A 20680-nucleotide genomic window follows, 5' to 3' on the forward strand; every position below is an offset into this window, starting at 1 on the left:
TATCCATTGTCCCCATGATATTCTATACTGGTTTCTTACTAAATACCTTCATAACATCATCAATTGTACTGAAAGTATTAAAACAAATTACAAATTGTAGGACCTGCCATTTATAGATATCACAGTGCTATTCCTTTTGGAGGAGATTGCTTTCAGGGAAGGTAAATAGATACATCCCAACAGGACTCTAGGTATAGCGCATGAATAAAAAGCAAAGATCTTCCATCTCTGTCAGCAGCCACTAGGTCTTGGTCAAACCACTTGTAACTTCCAGTGCGCTGTATTTGTGAACTGTGAAGACTGAAATATGTGGTCTCTGTGGCAGCTCAGCATGCCAGGAGCCACAGTAACAGCCATTTTCATGAATTTTAACCCAGAAGCATTTCTATATTACCTAAAGCGTTTGTGTAGGGCCTTCCTCAGTGTCAATGCTTTACACAGTGCCCAGCCCTGACTACTGAGCACAGTTCAGTCAGAAATCACCCTCCACAGTGGAATACTAGGCTGAATGCACTGTGTCAGTTGCTGTCTGGAATCTGGGACATGAATTATGAGTGAATCAACCAACCAGACCCCTCCCCAGAGTTCCCAGGAAGTAAACCACCAACCAAAGATTACACATAGGGAGACCCATGACTCCAGCTGCATATGTAGCAGAGGGTGGCCTTGTCGAGAATCAACGAGAGGAGAGGCTCTTGGTTTTGTGAAGGCTCGATGCCCCAGTGTAGGAGAATGCCAGGACAGGGAAGTGGGGATGGGATGGGTGTTTTCAGAGGGGAAACCAGGAAAGGGAATAACATTTGAAATGTAAATTTAAAAAATATCTAATAAAAGAAATTCTAATTATCAGACATTTCTATCAAAAGTATATTTTAAGAAGTTCATCATTGGGAGGAAAGGCCCTTAGTATTGTGAAGGTTCTATGCCCCATTCCAGGGGAATGCCAGGGCCAGGAAGAGGGAGTGGGTTGGTTGGGGAGCAGGACCGGGGGAGGGTATAGGGCACTTTCAGGATAGTATTTGAAATGTAAATGAAGAAAATATCTAATAAAAAATTGTTTTAAAAAAGAAAAGAAGTGTTGACAGGGGCTGATATGTTGCACAGTTAAGAAAGCACTTGCCTAGTGCACATAAGACCTTGAGCTCAACACAAAGAAAATATTGGTTAACATTTTACTGAAGATTTTATGCAAACTATAAATCATGTTTTTTTTTAATTTGGCAGTTTTAATGTTGAAAATTGCCAAATTTTGGCTAAGATGAACATGATAAATACATAAATATTAATGTTCTGAATATTACACTATCAAGTAATTTGTACTTACGGTAGGATTTCATAAGGAAATTAAGCATAAGAGAAAGGTAAAGGGATTTTAGGCTTGAAATATGCAACGAAATATTTCTTTCTTCAATTTTGAGTCTAATTCCTTCTTAATGCACAAAAAATAAAAGTGTACATTCTTTTAAGCCAAGAACTTAAGGGTTTTTTTAAATTTATTTTTAATCTCCATAAGCAAAATCAAATGTTGCAAATATATTATTAAGGAAGCATACTGCTCACAGATATGCACGGTTATTATCCATATCTTCTTCAGCTAACAGTGTAGCTGATTTTACCCCTGAATAAAAATGTTTACTTTTTAAAAACACTTTAAAAGTACTTAACTTGCAAATTTTTTTAATTATACACCTTTTATTTCCTGTAGCAAGTCATATAAATCTTGATTATATTTCTGAAAGTTTAATGTTGATATTTGTAAATTTACACATTGCATCTAGCTAACTGTGGAGACACAAGCATTTAAAACACAGTGCTAGTACTTTTAGACAACTTTATATTTTTGGTTTGGTTTTGCTTTTTCTAGGGTGGTTGAGATTTAACTCAGAATCTTGGAGAAGATGGGCAAAGACTCTACTAAAATTGAGTAGTCCCTAATTTGTGTGTGCGTGTGTCGGGGGTGTGTTTTGAAATTGCCTTCTCTTGTTCTAAACTTAAATTGTCAAACTTTTTTACTACAGGAATTGCTGAAATGTTGGTTAAGAAACAACCTAAAATCCTGATTAAGTGGGTAAAAGGCAGTTATCAAAGTAACCAGCACATCACAGTTAGCTCTAACAGCATCCATGCGGAATGAAAAGCTACCACCGTCCTTCTTAAGGAGTATACTTAAATTCTCAAAAGCTCATCTTCTGCTTCAGCATCTATGCTATGACAAGAACTATCAACACACAATAAGAGCTGACTAAAGGGTTAGGCCTCCTTCACTGACCTCAGGATGCAATGAGGGTTGAGGGTTGTCTTAATTATCTAAAGAGCCATTGTGACTACCTCAAAATTTTATGTTCATTTTGGGGCACTTCTAGCTCAAATCCCATTTACCAGTCACTAAAGAATCCACAACAGTGGGATGATTCTCAGGGAAAAGGTCCTGCCCTAAAGCCTCTCTGTGAGCATTAGCCACAAACACACACAGTTAAAAGTTGGAGCCTAACTGGTTATTAAAATGTTAATAGGAGAATTATGCATCAGTCAAGCCAGCAGTAATGCAGAAAATTACAGAGCTTTAAATCTGGACGGCACCTCAGAGATCAAGTCGAGTTCTCTCATTTCACAGAGGAGTAAATTAGGTTCACATTGGCTGGAGGCTTCCTCAGATTGCAGAGCTGGTAGGAGTGAATGAGACAAAACTGTGCCTCCTGTTGTTGCACAGTAGACAGAGCCCTAGAGCAGCCAAGGGCATGGCCCTTTCCAAGTCTTGTTCCAGTTACTGGATATAATAGCATAGTAATAAATGGAAAAGTACCAATGGTATTAGAGACTATTTTCATTCTTTCTCATAAGGATGAGCACGATCCAATAAACATAGTCTAAACTTGCTATACTTGTTTAGACTTTCATTTAAAACCATGTGTAACTCTCCGGTTTTTGACTGACACGTTGTAGGTATCTCAGATAGCCCATTAAAAAGACTTGCCTAAATCTCCTGAAGTCTATCTCACAATTGGCTACCTTTATATCATGGAATCCTCACTGCTCCAAACCTTAGGGTATTTGAGGATGGACAGGTCTTAAGTTAGTTGTTTGTTTGTTTGTTTGTTTGTTTGTTTGTGAAGTCCTTGACACACACTATACTAATTTGTAAAAGAAATAAAATAAAAATGTGAATATCGCTGAGTCTGAAATTGCCTCTAAGTCAAATGCACAACCTTGAAAAAAAGCGTTTATCTTCTTTGAGTCTCAAATACTATAATTCCAAAATATTTATTTTTCAGCAGATGCTCCTAAAGCCAGTATATAGCTATAGACAAAAATGTTTATTTTGCTTCTAGAAAACTCCTTCTAATCATTATAGTTGTCCATGGACTGGCTGCTTTTAGAGACACAATTCCTAAAAAGGTGGAAAGCCAAACATGTTTCATGAGCATTTGTGGGAGAACTGAGCATTAAAATACTAGCTCAAGCCCTAGAAGAAAGGCAGATTAAAAATCTTCCTTAATTTGAGATGGGCTGGTGCTCACATTTTCCTCCATAAAATAACTACAGAGTTTCCAGGCTACCTCTAGCATGGGGTGAAGGGCAGTGCATGCTACCCCAAAGCATGCCATCTTGGAAATTGTAAAAACTACAGAAACAGAATCATTTGTTTGATCTCCTCTCCTATTCTTTTATCAAAAAGTTTGGGAGTTTGCATGTCCTGTGATGCACATTTGGGTGATAACTTTCAGGAAGCAGCTTTCCTTCCGCTATGAGGGTCCTTCTGCATGAAACCACATTTGCCACAAGGATTGAAAGGTTTAGCGTAAGGAGCTCAAGAACCAGGACATCTACCTGTGGCTGTTAATCTGTACAGGTTTCTGGCCAGGGACCAACTCCGCCTTGAATAGGGTAGTCTAAAAGGGTTATTTATGAATCCCACTAACCAGCCATCTCTGTTCCGGATGACCCAAAAGCTAAAGCTCCTGGCCTGGAGAAAAGAACTACAGTGGTTGTGGGGAGGTCACAAATGATGTGAGGATTCTGGAAGAGCTCAAGCTGAAGGTGTGTGCACTGCAGGTGAGCAGTCTGCCCAAGGTCTCATTCTCAAAGCTGGGGGTAAGATCTTCAACTTCGACCAGCTGGCCCTGGAGTCTCCCAGGGGCCAAGGCACTGTGCTCCTGTCTGGTCCTCAGAAGAGGCTACAAAAAGTAATCCTGGATCTTACTGTTAATTTTAAAAGCTTCGGATGTTGACGGAGGGAAAGAATACAAGGTGTCTCTGAATTTCCAGATATTATCTTTGTTCTGTGAAATTTTTATGTGCATAAGGCCTGGGTTAATTAAATGTTAGGCCTTTCTTGTTGATATGTATTTCATCGTAGTGTTCTTCATTGCAACAAGTAGAAAAGAGGTTGTCCTTTTTCCTCCTCTACAGACATGATCACAAAGCAGACTGATGTGGTCTTCATTGTTCCCTCTAAGAGGTCAGACCTTCACTAGTTTGCATAGCATGATACTCAAATTCCAGGTAATAACATTAACAATAGCTTTTCTATCACCCTTCTAGGTTTGTTGTACAATTAATAAATTTTGACCAATGTGGAAATTAATGTTATCAAAATCAAGCAATGTGGCATTATTAAAATACTTCAGTAGTGTTCTTTCCAGCCCCCTACAGAGATATAATTTCTGTTAAATCAACTGCATGGACCACCTCCTGGGCAAGCAGGCTTAATAATAGTGTAAAAGCCAACATATCACCATCTGCTTAGCCGTATGTACTCCTCCTATGTTTGGCAACAGTTAATACCTGGCTTGACAAATATGTAATGGTGTGTACATTTAACATGCTTAACACCCCCAAGTTTCTCAGTTTTCCCAGTCCCAAAGTCTCAGATTTATGTTCCATTGTTCGCCACTTTGTCCACAGATCTATACTGATCTCTGTCTCCATTATCCTGAACAAATCCATTAATATGCTGCACTGGTCAGCTATATGATAGCAGCATATGACAAAGCACAAAGCAATAATGTTAGGATTTTCTAGTTCACAAGTCTGTGTAGCAATGGGAGCAGATCTGGTTGAAGCTGGATTTTACTGGCACTGCTCATAGGTTTAAGTCTGCTCCTTGGTTCAGCCTTTTCTCTAGACCAGGGCCATCTGAAACATGCTCTGCTCTGCTTTTGAGGGAATAAAAGAACATCCCTAAAAGCTTCACAGGAAAGTTACCCTCCCTGCTGCCCCCAGGAAAAAAACTACAGTCTATTGTCTTTATCAAGCCTGTGATCTGTACAGAAGAGGAGCAACAACCTTTGTATTCAACACATAAAGGCATCACCTTCTATAAAACATATTTGTAATGAAAATGTTCAGTTGTTCCAAACTGGTTCATCAAAGTAACTATTTGGGTAGCTAAGATTATTGTAATTGAAAAAGTCTCATTTGTTTAACGGAAATTTAGCATATTCTGTTTTTCTCCAATCAGGCTTCCAGGTCCCCTGGAAATAAGTCTATTTTTCCCTACACAAAAATGCCCCTTTGAATAATTGAGATAAATTTCCATTTTAATGTACCCAAAGTCTTTAGAAATTCCCCCATCAGTTCATTGTCCAAAGTCCCTAGAAACAAATGAGTTCATTAGCATACAATTCATAAGACAGAAATCAATTTTCAATTCTAGTGAATTACTCACTATCAACACTCTAATTTCTGTAGTCATTCATAAGTAGATATACAAAAGAGATTAAAAATTAAACTTGTTTTAAATTTTTTTCTGGTGCTTGAATCAAACATAGCTCTATAACTTCTATGTTTAAGTTTTAAGATCTTTAAGTTCAAAAACAAGAATAGAAGGAAAACAACCGTGTCCATAGCATAAAGTTTAAAACCTAGTGATTTCTGCTGTAATTCAGAATTGCTTTAACATTAATATCAGAATTGTAAAATGATTTCTTTCTTGCCACTACAAAATATCACTTTTCCAGCATAAAATTGCTTTGGGATGAAATATCTTTCCACTGATGTTGTTATAAGATTTACTAATTTTCCCTTACGTGTATGAGTGTAGTGAGAACTATGGTCCACTTGCTCTCTAGACATGTGAAATACAACTGAGTCCTGCTTCACTCCATACCATTTCCTTCTCAAAAAAATATAGGTGTGATGGTTTGTATACGCCTAGGAAGTGACACTATTAGGAGGTATGGCTTTGTTGGAGTAGGTGTGTCACTATGGGCATGGGCTTAAGACCCTCATCCTAGCTGCCTGGAAGCCAGTATTCTGCTAGCAGCTTTCAGATGAAGATGTAGAGCTCTCAGATCCTCCTGCACAACACCTGCCTGGATTCTGCCATGTTTCTGCCTTGATGAAAATGAACTGAACCTCGGAACCTGTAAGCCAGCCCCAATTAAATGTTGTCCTTATAAGAGTTGCCTTGGTCATGGTGTCTGTTCACAGCAGTAAAACCCTAACTAAGACAATAGATGAGCTTTGTTTTCTATTTAGTATGCCCTTGAGGACAGCTGCCTGTTCCAGCATGAGCAGATACATTTTCATTCACCAGGATTTCTGTTTTCCTTATATTCATAAGTACCATTATACATACTAATCTCTTATCGCATGTTTTAGGACTTGTTTTGTGTGTTACATTGCATCAAAATCTTCATATTTAGTCCTTCCTCTTTATTCAGCTTATTTACAATTCATATGGATTGCAGCTGGCACTTAACGTAAGAGTTTATTTTAACAATTATCTGAAAAGTATGAAGTTAAATAAAGCTTCCAACCTCCTACACAACACAAACTTTGGCATCTTGTATCTATGATGTATTTTCTCATAATTATTATAAAGTACCTTTATTCTGTTTACTTTTTTCATTTCTTGAAAATCATATACACACCTCCTGACTCCAAATAGCATTTTCACATTTGCATAAAGAGTAACAAACTACTTTTTTAATTTTATAATTCCATTTGCAATGTGGTATTTTAATATGCAACTTTATACTTTGACTATTAAGGAAATTTTTAAATCTGATCCACATTTTAAAGTCAATTCTTTCTCATCTTTAAAATATTGCAAATTTGTTCTCCTATTTGAAGTATTAAGTCATCTATTTTACAATCAGTGTGGACAAGTTTAAATACAAAATTATCTGAGATTGCTGAAGTTTATTAGACATATCTAGGCAACAATTAAAATGAAGAATCAAGGTTCAGTTTCTAGTACTAGCATGGAAGTTCATGACCATCTGTAATCAGTTCTTGGGGATCCAATACCCTCTTCCAGCCTCCACAGACACCAGGGATGCATGTGCTATAAAGGCATACAAGCAGGCAAGATACTGATTCACATAAATAAAATAAAATAAAATAAAATAAAATAAAATAAAATAATAAAATTTTAGAAAAGGAAGAATCAGAAAGAGTGTGGAGAGGGTTAAAAGGGAGATACTGGGGGAAGAAAGTAAAGGTGAAATGAAGTAATTATATTATAATTTTAAAATTAAAGCAGTTATTATTTAAAAAACATATTACCTACCTGACCAGCAGTGTCCAAGATGTCTAAGTAAGCCGGCTCATTATCGATTCTCACCTGGGTTTTATAAGCATCTTCTGAAAAACATGAGAAAAAGGTTTTGTTTATGTTTGTCCCATAGAAGAGCTGGGTTTAATTTAAAATTCTGAAAAAAAATTCTTTAAAAAAATTACTAGCTGATGTGCTGTTTAAATAAAGAAGCAAGAAAACAAACATGGTTGATAGCAAACTTTTCAATGTCTTAGACTAGAACACAAGGAACACCAGTGGGTAGTAGCACACATCTCTCATCCCAGCATTGGAAGACAGAGGCAGGTAGATCTCTGTTTGTCTGTGACATGTCTGGTCTATGTAGGAAGCTCAAGGCTAGCCAGGGTTAAAAAGATATCTTGGTAGTTAAGAGCCTTTGTTCTTCCAGAAATCTCAATTTTTTCAGTGCCTTTGTGATGACTCAAAACCATTTGAAGCTCCAGGTCCATAGGATCTGATGCTCTCTTCTGACTTCTATAGGCACCAGGTACACACATGGTGCACATGTATGCATGGAAGCAAAACATTCTACACATAAAAATAAAGTAAATATATCTAAACAAAAAGCAAAAGTGCACATGGAAAAGCATCATGATATTGAATTTGGTATCGCATGCTTATATATGTTACCATAGGCATAGGCCACAACATTATAGAAGCCTTTAAATGTCTAATATTCAAAGCTGAGAAGATAGCTTTGATCTTTTCTGAAAAAAAGGAAGGCAGACAAGCACCACATTTTCAATACAGGAAAAACAGAGTGTATATGATCATAGCTCATTGAATAAGGATAACTAACGTGTTTGCCTGGGTCTGAAGCTCTGGAAAGGCCTCTAAATGTCTCCCTTTATTTATAACCATGTATGTTCTTATGCTACTTAACCCACCTCACATATTGTAGCTTGCTTAAATATAACAGTAGGCTAATGCCATATGGCCATTCCTGGACCTTGAGCTCATAGATTCCCAAAGTTCATGTTTTGCCTTGTTCACTGTTAACATTGTAATAAAGGGGCAAACAAATCTAATGCCAAAACCTTTCAGAGCATCATTTTGGTAATCATTAATTACTGTGATGCTGTTTTTAAACCACAACTGAATAGACAAATTATTTTAAAATATCTTTATTCATAAAGCAGAAATGATCAGGCACAGGAGATGCTTTTTCTAATTTGCATTCTGAGAACCTCCCACAAATTATATACTTTTTTGTCCTGGGAGACAGGAAGACACACACGTACATTCAATTACACATATGTGTGATGTGCATTGACATAGAAGCATATAGACAAGACCCAAAACACACTCAATGTGTGAGCAATCATAAGAATTTTCAGTTTTGCCTCCCAGTCTGGGCTGCTGCCCTGAGCAGACCTTGGGCACAAACTCCACAGCCAGCCCTACAACATCCAGAGGAAGCTCCAATCCCAGGTGCTCTAACACACCCAGGATCATAGGATCAGAGGTGAGGAGGACACAGCATCTTCCCCAACACCAGAAGTTACTAGGAACAACAGGACCCAGGCACCCAGGAAATCCACCCAACCAGAGTCATGGGTTCCTTCCAGCCTGGGCCAGTGCACTGAGCAAACCTTGGCTTCGAACACTGCAGACAGTCCCACAACACCCAGAAGAATTTCCACTACCAGGTGCTCTAACATGCCCAGGATCATAGGATCAGAGGTGCCCTGAGCAGACCTTGGGCATTAACTCCACAGCCAGTCCCACAACACCCAGAAAAGGCTCCACTCCAAAGCACTCTAACACACCCAGGATCCCAGAATCACAGAATAACAGGATTCCAGGAGCTTGGTCACACCAGGATCTCAGAGTCCCAGAGGCAGCTTGACTCCAAGGAGCTCTGACACACCCAGGCTCTCAGGATCACAGGATCACAGAATCACAGGATCACAGAGAGAGCTGAACTCTGAGGAGTGTTGACACAGCCAGGATCACAGGAAGGACAGGCTCCAATCAGATATAGTGAGAGCAGGTAGCACTAGAGATAATCAGATGGGGGAAGGCAAGCATAAGAACATAGGCAACAGAAACCAAGGTTACTTGGCATCATGGGAACCCAATTTTCTCACCATAGCAAGTCCTAGATACACCATCACACTGGAAAAGCAAGATTCTGATCTAAAATCACTTCTCATAATGATGATAGAGGACTTTAAGAAAGACATAAGTAACTCCATTAAAGAAATACAGGAGGGGCTGGGAGTGGTGGCTCACACCTTTAATCCCAGCACTCAGGAGACAGAGGCAGGCAGATTTCTGAGTTCGAGGCCAGCCTGGTCTACAAAGTGAGTTCCAGGACAGCCAGGGTTGTACAGAGAAACCCTGTCTTGAAAACAAAACAAAACAAAACAAACAAACAAACAAAACAAAACAAAACAAAAAAAGAAAAGAAAGAAAGAAATACAGAAGAACATAGGTAAACAGGTAGAAGCCCTTAAAGAGGAAACACAAAAATCCCTTAAAGAATTACAGGAAAACACAATCAAGCAGGAAAAGGAAATGAACACAACCATCCAAGATCTAAAACAGAAATAGAAACAATAAAGAAATCACAAAGGGAGACAACTCTGGAGATAGAAAACCTAGGAAAGAGATCAGGAGACATAAATGCAAGCATCACCAACAGAATACAAGAGACAGAAGAGAGAATCTCGGGTGCAGAAGATACCATAGTAAACATGGACACAACAATCAAAGAAAATGCAAAAAGCAAAAAGATCCTAACTCAAAACATCCAGGAAATGCAGGACACAATGAGAAGACCAAACCTAGAGATAATAGGTATAGAAGAGAGCGAAGATTCCTATCTTAAAGGTCCAGTAAATATCTTCAACAAAATTACAGAAGAAAATTTTCCTAACCTAAAGAAAGAGATGCCCATGAACATAAAAGAAGCTTACAGAACTCCAAGTAGACTGGATCAGAAAAGAAATTCCTCCTGACACATAATAGTCAAAACACCAAATGCACTAACAAAGAAAGAATATGAAAAGCAGTAAGGGAAAAAGGTTAAGTAACATGTAAAGGTACACCTATCAGAATTACACCAGATTTCTCAACAGAGACTATAAAAACTAGAAGATCCTGGGCAGATGTCATTCAGACCCTAAAAGAACAGAAATGCCAGCCCATGCTACTATACCCAGCAAAACTCTCACTTACCAAAGATGGAGAAAGCAAGATATTCCATGACAAAACCAAATTCACACAATATCTTTCCACAAATTCAGCCCTTCAAAGGATAATAAAGGGAAACCTCCAACACAAGGAGGGAAACTACACCCTAGAAAAAGCAAGAAAGAGGTTTTCAACAAACCCAAAATAAGATAGCCAAACATAATTGCACCCCTAACAACAAAAATAACAGGAAATAACAATCACTTACCCTTAATATCTCTTAACACCAATGGACTCAATTACCCAATAAAAAGACATAGACTAACAGACTGGATAAGTAAACAGGACCCAGCATTTTGCTACATACAGGAAATGCACCTCAGTAACAAAGACAGACACTACCTCAGAGTAAAAAGTTAGAAAACAATTTTCCAAACAAATGGTCCCAAGAAACAAGCTGGAGTAGCCATTCTAATATTTAATAAAATAAGCTTTCAACCAAAAGTTATCAAAAAAATAAAGAAGGACACCATCCTGGTTAAAGAAAAAAAAAATCTCCCAAGAAAAACTCTCAATTCTGAACATTTATGCTCCAAATGCAAGGGCACCCACATTCACAAAAAAAAAAAAAAAAAAAAAAAAAAAACTTTTCTAAAGCTCAAAGCACACATTGTACCTCACACAATAGTAGTTGGAGACTTCAACACCCCACTCTCAGCAATGGACAGATCATAGAAACAGAAACTCTGTTTGACACACAGTGAAACTAACAGAAGTTATGAACCTAATGGATCTAACAGATATTTATAGAACATTTCATCCTAAAGCAAAAGAATATACCTTTTTCTCAGTACCTCATGGTACCTTCTCCAAAATTGACTATATAGTTGGTCACAAAACAGGCCTCAACAGATACAAGAATTTTGAAATAATCCCATGCACCCTATCAGATCACCACAGACTAACGTTGGTCTTAAATACCAACAAAAACAATGGAAAAGCACTCTACTCAATGATAACTTGGTCAAGGAAGAAATAAAGAAAAAAACGAAAGGCTTTTTAGAATTTAATGAAAATGAAGACACTTCATACCAAAACTTATGGGACACAATGACAGCAGTGGCAAGAGGAAAACTTATAGCTCTAAGTGCCTACAAAAAGATTCTGGAGAGAGCATACACTAGCAGCTTAACAGCATATGTGAAAGCTCTAGAACAAAAAGAAGGAAATACACCCTAGAGGAGTAGATGACAGGAAATAATCAATCTCAGGGCTGAAACCAGCCAAATAGAAACAAAAAGAACTACACAAAGAATTAACCAAACCAGGAGCTGGTTCTTTGAGAAAATCAACAAGATAGATAAACCCTTAGCCAGACTAACCAGAGGGCACAGAGACAGTATCCAAATTAATAAAATCAGAAGTGAAAAGGGAAACCTAACAATGAAATATGTCTTAAAATAATTATTCTGTTGTTGAATATTAACAGTTGAAAATATTAAAATTATGTCCTCAAAATAAGTAAATAAATAAATAAACAAACAAAGTTCAGGACAAAAAAAATAAATTGTTTATCCTAATACTTGTTTTTCTGTCACTGGTTTCTCTTTTATAAGGAGAGTATCCATGGGATTGCTGGCTGTTTTTACATTTGGAGGGTGTATAGGGTTATTTTTTCAGTTCCTGAGAGAGACATAGACTCCTCTAAGGAGGATTCTATGAAGTGAGGATCACAAGCAGGCCTCAGATTTCATGTTTGTTTATTTAAACTTAAAGGCCAGGGAAGCAGCCTCCTGGGGTTGAGATGCTGAGTAAGGCTGGAATACACTGTGTGATCATCTGATGCTGTGACAAGCCAGCACCTGGAACACACAGTAAACAGGAGCCTCTTCTGAGATCAGTAAACCTCTTTAGAAAGAATAGATGGGAACGGGCTAGAACTAAAATCAGGCCATCGAGCCGAGACCTTTTATCTCTGTGTTTTAAGACCTTCCCATCCATGCACACATTCTAGTATGGGAAATCTGGGTCACCTTCCTGGCCTGAATAGAAACTAATACCTTTCATCTCTTCTCTACAAACAGCCTTGCTTTCGGTTCCACTCCCTTGGAGGCTACCCATGCAGAAACGTACTGTCAGAAACATTCTGTTGAATGCATATAAACACTTGCCTGAATTTCAACCATCCGCCTATAGTGCCTCTTCTGAAGTGAGCCCATTTATCTTCCCAAGCAAAAGACAAAATGTACAGAACGCTTCTTCAGGCATAAATGATCACAGCTGCGTGCTACATTCTTTGAACAGACAAGCACAATAGACTACATTCATGGAGATACCTACCACCTTAAAATGAATCTCAAAACGTGGATATTTAACATGAGACCAGTATCTCTTCTTCACTGCTTCTACAGAAGAATTTTATAAACTAAAACAATAAGGGCTTATATTAAAGCTTTTAATCTATCACAACATATGTATGCTGTGTTGGTACACTTACCTTGTTTGTAAGGTATAAGTAACCGTACTTTATGAGGCTCAACTGAGTAGCACATGTCATAGTGTGTTGGAAACAAGAAAGCATAAATCAAATTCAAGAAACACTATGATGTAAAGTTTTAGCCAAACTATATGAAACTTAAATCACATGTGCTATTTCTGACTGTACATATATAAATGCATCTTTACCAAGCAGAAGATCATTCAGGATTTAACAGCATGTATTTCCAATAATCATCAAATATATTGTTTTGGCTAATGTAAAAAACATAAAGTATTCTGGAAAAAAAAAAAACCTTTTAACTTTTCCTGGAAAATGTATATTTATTTAAGTAATTTAAAAATATTTTAGTCATAAATATTGGGGTCATTTAAAGCCATAAAGTATGTAATTGAGAAAATACCAAGAAAATATTATTGAATTTTTACTACATGATTTTAATATACAATACTTAAATACTTTTTTCATGATTTACTGCTCAAACCAAATTATATAGTTGATAATATTTCACTGAAACTGTTTTTCTATAACTTTGAGCCTGTATGTGTTTCCAAGATAGCAATTGTTGACCCAATATTTTTCAAAGGCAATAAAAAAGACAAAGGCTCAACTAAGGTTTTTGGAGGTCTTCTTATATAAGTTTTGTCTGTTGTACATGTGCATAGATAGAGAAAGCAGAAGTACCTGGAAATGGGCAGTATTGACTCTTCTGTCCTGATCAAATCCAGCTGTTTCAACATGGATACAAATCTGCATTTGTATCAACACACTTATCAATATTAAATTCACTGCACATCTGGGTATCTAGTATGTGTTCCATACTGTGATGGGCACAATGCTTCAGTGTTGAAAAGTAATCACCAGTTGTGTGTATTTAAACGAAGTTTAAAATGCATTAAAGGGCCGGGCAGTGTGGTGCATGCCTTTAATCCCAGCACTTGGGAGGCAGAGGCAGGCGGATTTCTGAGTTTGAGGCCAGCCTAGTCTACAGAGTGAGTTTCAGGACAGCCAACGCTATACAGAGAAACTCTGTCTCGAAAAACAACAACAACAACAAACAAACAAACAAAAACAAAAAATAAAAAATAAAAAAAAAAACAGAAAATGCATTAAAGGAAGCAGACAACTGCACTATACCCTTGCTAAGGGTTCAATGGCAAAGTCTTAAAAATACATTTATCTAGACAGAAAGCAAAGAGCCCTAGTGGGATTCACTACTAGCTTGGCTTAGTCCTCAAAGGCTTCACAAAGAAAGAAAGAAGCCTTAGGCTTCAGGGGGAGAAGGGTAAAGTATTTAAACTCTGACATATCCCCTAGTCTGAACATAAACATTCAGTAAAATATTCAGTTCATTAAGGTTATTGGCTATGGAAAAGGATTTTGTTTTTTTTTTTTTTTTTTTTTTTTGGGTTTTTCGAGACAGGGTTTCTCTGTGTAGCCCTGGCTGTCCTGGCACTCACTTTGTAGACCAGGCTGGCCTCGAACTCAGAAATCCACCTGCCTCTGCCTCCCGAGTGCTGGGATTAAAGGCGTGCGCCACCACGCCCGGCTTGGAAAAGGATTTTGAAAGCAAGCTTGGTTTAATGTATAGAATACATTAAAAGGGATGCCTTTTCCAACCAATGAAACAGCTGAGGCAATGCTGCCATGAAGGACTGAACCCTGGGAATCACGGGAGCTATGAGGCAATTTGGATTATATTCCCATAGTGTAACAGTGTGGAAGGAATCTGGTTTACTTAGATCTGTGAAGATTATATTTGAGGTGCAAACCAGTTGAAATGTTTTCCCTAAACATAAAGAAGTTGGAAATGCCCAGATTCACGGGCTGGTAGTGTGAAGATGCCCTGCTGATGATAGTAGACAGCCACACACCAAGAGGGTCTGCCAATAATTTTTGGTAGGTAGCCTGACACCATGCCCCATCCCTGTTCTGTACTTGACACTAACCTCAGGCTCAATGTGATAGCACCATCCACTGAGAGTGATGGACTCTGCCAGGATATTGGAATGTACAGAAGTCTACTCGTGGGTAGTAGTCTGAACCAAGACTTCTCTCACCAAAGGCAAAATGAAAGCATTACTCTTTACAAAAGCTGACTACCGGACACATTGCAATGGGCTTAAATACAGATTATTTCTTCATACAAATAAAGACGAATTTAATAGTCAGTCTCAAAGAGCTACAGACTTTTCAGCTTGGTCTGATGAACACATGTGGTTACAAAGTTTCCATGATGCCCATCAATAAAATCTGAGGATGAAATTGCAAGCCATGTTGTGGTATAGGTTATATAGAACAACAAAGGTTCATATCAAGAACAAGGAGAGCATTTAAACAAACAACTAAAAGATGAAAACTTCTCCAGGGAAAAGTAGGCAAGACATTGAGTGATCTTTCTTAAGGTGGGGATTGTTATATTCACCAACTTTTGTATATGTATTTATTTTCTATTATAATTCATATTATAATATTGTAAACACCATGCATTTATTATTCATTCATTGCATTGTTTAATTTTTTGCATTATGATGAGAATTGTAATTCCTCTTATGCACAAATAAGGAAATAAAAAATCAGTTATTTAATTTGCCCAATTTAAAAGTTTTGTAAATATAGACAATACAAAGATATATGATGTTATATGAAGAAATTTATTACTTATTCATCATGTTTTGTTCAGTTTCTAATGTCTATTCTAATTCAATTTCAGATGCTGATAACTTCTTGATATTTAGTATTTGTATTGAATAAATGATTTTTCTGATAATGCTAATGAATTTGTTCTGTGAGGATAGAATATGAAACGATTTCAGATATCCGTTGCCCCAGATATTTCCTCACTGGCCCAACATGACTCCCTAAAGTCCATCTTGGCTCTTAATTCCTTCTCAGATAAGAAAAACTTAATTTCCAATAAAATTACAAATGAGGTAAAATATTAACACATTATTAACCATAAGCATCTTACCCTAAGATTACTCTTGCACAAGATAAGAGGTCATTAGAGAAAGTAGATTGCAGCCTTGAGGGAATGATCAGCAGGGATAATGAGACTGGATGGGAAAGGACCAACTGTGAGTGCAGATGCAGTTTTCAGTGAAAACTACAGGAGGTAGAGTAGGCACATAGTCACCAAGACCTGAGGATGAAGGTAGGAACAGCATCCTGAAGAGCCTATGCTCAGAGAGGAGGAGCTCTAACATTTCCTTCTCAAACAGTTTAGAAAAGTGAAGCCATTTTATGTGTTAATGCCTGTGAGAGTTATAGCAACTGAATAACATCTATACACACTCAAATTAAATTTAGCATAGAGGAACATGACACCAGTAATTCCATAGTTACCTTCTGTGAAGTTTTAGGATCCTTAAATTATTAGCTTCGCTAAGGGATGCAGAAATAAAAAATTCTACAGATGGAAGAGTAATAATATTTTTACTGATTTTTGTTTGTTTATTTCTTGAGCAGTAAGCTAAAGCAGTATTTAAAAACATTTCCAAAAAGGCAGATTTCTCTGAAGATCTTGTTGAGATGTAAATCTTAGTTGAGGGGGACTGGATTGGTAATCTACATTTTAATAAACTACTAAGCTAGGCAAACTGGTCCACAAACATTCCACAGTAGATACTGAGATACTCAAAAGCACAAAGAAACAAGTGAATAAGCTGAAACCAAAAACCTAAGAACTTGGGTTTATATGCAAAACCAACCGGTGAGGGTGGAGAGAATAAGAATACAGAAAACAAGTGCCTTCAGTTGTTAACAGGGACTCAGAATCCACTGTGTTTTGCAAACAGGGCAAACAAAATCTTTTCAGGGATCAAGGAAATTATGTACAGTTCTTTCTGTCTATGAGTAAAGTATTTCATTGTTGCTTTTTATTGGGAGCTGAAATAGTGCCTAGTATCTACTTTTAAGCAAATGTATTGACTTACATAAACAGATGCTCTTTAAAAAATATTTTGAGCCCCCAGCACTTATTTAGCAGCCTTGTCTGACCTCAGTAGGAAAGGATGTGCCTAATCCTATAAAGTCTTGACATCCCTGGGAAGGGTGAGGGAGTGGGGGGTACCCTCTTATAGGCAAAGGGGGGGATGGGGTGAAAACCCCTGAGATGAGATACTCAAAAGGTAGCAACATTTGGAAGGTAAACAAATAAAATAGTTAAAAAATTTTAAAAAAAAAAAAAAGGGTTCCCCATGAATGTTAAAAAACAAACAAAAAGCAAAAACAAATGTTTTAAGACAGAGGAGTATTAAGATGTGCATAATGAATTTGCTCTCACTCTGTAGATTAGGCAGAACTCAAAATTGCAGTAATCCTGCTTCTTCCTCCCACTGGTGAGATTATAGAAATGGGCCAACATTTCTGATGCTAAATATTCTAACTGAATTGTAAGATTGGTCTAGAGGGTGTGCTAGATGCTTCTGTGTCACTGTGGGAGATGGATGATACAAACAACCTCAAATGATGCAAGGTATCTTCTGATCATGGTTTCAGAGGCTTCAGTGGATGGACGGACAGACTGTCCTGTCACTGAAAGTGTGAGTCACAGAAGCTTCTTCTCCTCAGGGCAGAGTGGAACCCGTCCTTGAGGAAACAACTAATGGGGACCAAGTAGAAGCTTCCAAGTTACCACCTATGAACGACTTCCTCCAGCTTGTACAGTTTATAGAACCTCCCAGATCTGTACCGCTACCGGGGAGTCAAGCACTCCATGTACAATCCAGCGGGCAGCACATCACATTCCTACTATTAAAAAGAATTTGCAAACTTGAATAAGGGACAACGCTAGAAGTATGAATCTATATCTTTTGGATAGCTCTATAAATGAAAAGACTTCTTATAACTAGAGAAAATGAATGTATCATTTTCTTTTCATGACACATTTTCAACTATCAAGAAAAGATAGTTTAATTTCTTGTGAAGGAAGCTTTGCTATTTGCTAAGTTCAAGACATTCTTCACTTTTAGCTTCTTGCCCTATAGTCTAACACATTCTTCCTTATATTATTTTCATGGACACTAAATAATAGAAAATATTCTTTCTACTTTTACCAATTCATATTAATTTAATATTCAAAATTTAGGTATATATATTTGTGAAATGCCAAGGCTTATGATGAAGTAAGTTGTTTAGACGGTAATATAAGGAGGTATTTTTACCTTTAACTTCATCTTACATTCATAACCATCCATACACATACTAGTCACCCAGTGAGAAAATCAGAGGATTAGGATTTCAGAAATGGAAAGAACTAACTTTTTGTATATTAGTGTTCATTACTCATACAACTGGCAGCTAAAAGAAGTTTTCCTATGATCCTAGGGCAGAAGAACATGTTTATATTAGGAATCTGTGTCAATTTGTCTAAGTCTGTTTCAAAACCAATTACAACTTCAGCCAGTACAAAGCAACTTGAGGTCAGAAACAGAACAAACAGAAACCAGCATTAGTATCACAGCAGTATTAGGGATCTTACCAAGTTATCAGATAATTTTAGTTTTATTTCTATCGCTTTTCAGAGAAGAAACACAGGAGACACAAAAGCAATCTATATAGGAAATGTACATGATTAAAAGAACAATGTGGGCAATGTGGGATTCTGACAATTGCTAGAAACACTACATTCCCCAGACTTCATATTTCCTCTTTTAGCAAGAGAACTGTATTTAGAACCAGAAGATAGAACTAATATTTGTAAAGACAGAACGAAATCCAAGAAATGTAGCGAGGCTTTAGGTCTCCTTCAATGAAGTGAAAGCTACTTTGTAGGATTAATGGTGTTTTATGGTTCCAAATAATGCATGATGGTGTTTGAATCACAGTCATGCAGGAGAAAGGACATCAGATAGGGGTTTGACTTGTAATCCCAGTTGACAAATGGAGAAATGCAACAAGACAGCAAAGATAATTGATAGTGTCAGTATCCTCCACCATGATAAATCACAGATTGTCATCAGTGTTGAAAGTCTTCTGGATTATTCTTCCATTTGTGATACTGTGTTTACCGCTTTATTAATAACTTTAAGAGAGGTTTAAAATAATACAGACTCATATGGGAAGATGTATAAGACTTGAGGATGATAAGGATGGCTTATGTGTTGTAACTGGAAGCTAAAAATGTTTCTAATAATACTGACTATGGATAGTTGATAACCAAACACTCTGTAAAGACCAATATAATTTTCTAAGTTTTTTGCTCTTTAATGCCTGAAGAAGTCAAAATGTACTATGAATACAGCACAATATATTATATAGCATAAATTGAAACTAATACTCAGAAATAAGATGATATATAAGGAAGAAGAAATTGTATCATAAGGAAAAACAGAAGGAAGTAAATTCAGATAAGTAAAGATGTCTTAAGACTTGGAGAAAATAAAGCAGAACATTTTAAAAAGGAAAGTAATTTAAAAAGTGAAGCTATTAAGGAGAAATACAAATGTATCACAGAGAAAGAAGTTCAAAAAATATCAATAAGAGTTAAACTTACAAAGTAGATGAGCAAAGTTTTGGCCAAACCATTATTACAAATGGTTTCAAATTGCATGCCTTATATTAAGACCAAGCAGGACTTTTATAGAAAGGTTAGCTGGAGTGGGAAATTAATATGATAAGCCAAGGTTACACTGTGCACTAAGTCAGAAGAAAGTAAGCAATAACAGATAGACTTGTGTTCAAAGAATCAAAGACAAGTTAAAACAAGCCATTGCCAAAGATGTGTGACAGGACTACACTAAGGAGGGGAGCAGGAATGAAATAAAACACACCAAATGTCTTCAATCAATACATTTATGATGATAGAATAATCAAGATGGTTATTTTTGCAAAGATTAGAAAATCATCTCCCTCTTTTGAAAACTGATGAAAAACCTCATGGAATTTATGCACAAAATAAATCACTAAATAAAAACAATTCGACAGAGTAATTTACTTTATAAGACATTCCATATGACAAGGAATATAGAAATTATAGATGTGGAATATCAATATTTATACCTATTAATGAATTATTAATAGCTGTCAACTACCAAAAAGAGAGAAAACCAGACATTGTCTTTGAGTCTAAGATACAACATGATTTACAAATTTCTTTTCATAAAATATCAAACGTGATTTTGAGATAATCACTAGAGCAAACCACAGTTGGGAGGAAATTTCAAGTGTCCACTAACATCTCAAAGTACTCAATAGACCACTAACAAACATCATAAGAAAATGCATAGATTTTTATTGTACATAGACATGTGCACACATGTATGAAGAAGGTGGAAGGGAATGGAGGGACCACAGCGACTTAATAATAGTTATAAAGTAACTTTACAATGCAATTTTAGAAAAACATAAGAGTAAAGGTGGGGCCGGGCGTGGTGGCGCACACCTTTAGTCCCAGCACTCGAGAGGCAGAGGCAGGCGGATTTCTGAGTTCGAGGCCAGCCTGGTCTACAAAGTGAGTGCCAGGACAGCCAGGGCTACACAGAGAAACCCTGTCTCAAAAA

The 20680-nt window shown here is 37.0% G+C and overlaps 1 protein-coding gene across 1 annotated transcript in view; it reads right to left on the reverse strand.

Moving 5' to 3' along the window:
* Rit2 (Ras like without CAAX 2) overlaps positions 1–20680 on the reverse strand; it is a 330474-nt gene that overhangs the window by 225185 nt on the left and 84609 nt on the right. Inside the window, exon 3 of the mRNA XM_021150801.2 lies at positions 7517–7590. Within this exon, the coding sequence (XP_021006460.1) occupies positions 7517–7590 (74 nt within the window). The remainder of the gene's footprint in view (positions 1–7516; positions 7591–20680) is intronic.

The sequence above is a fragment of the Mus caroli genome, chromosome 18 (assembly GCF_900094665.2).
Source record: "Mus caroli chromosome 18, CAROLI_EIJ_v1.1, whole genome shotgun sequence".
In the NCBI taxonomy this organism is placed as follows: domain Eukaryota; kingdom Metazoa; phylum Chordata; class Mammalia; order Rodentia; family Muridae; genus Mus; species Mus caroli.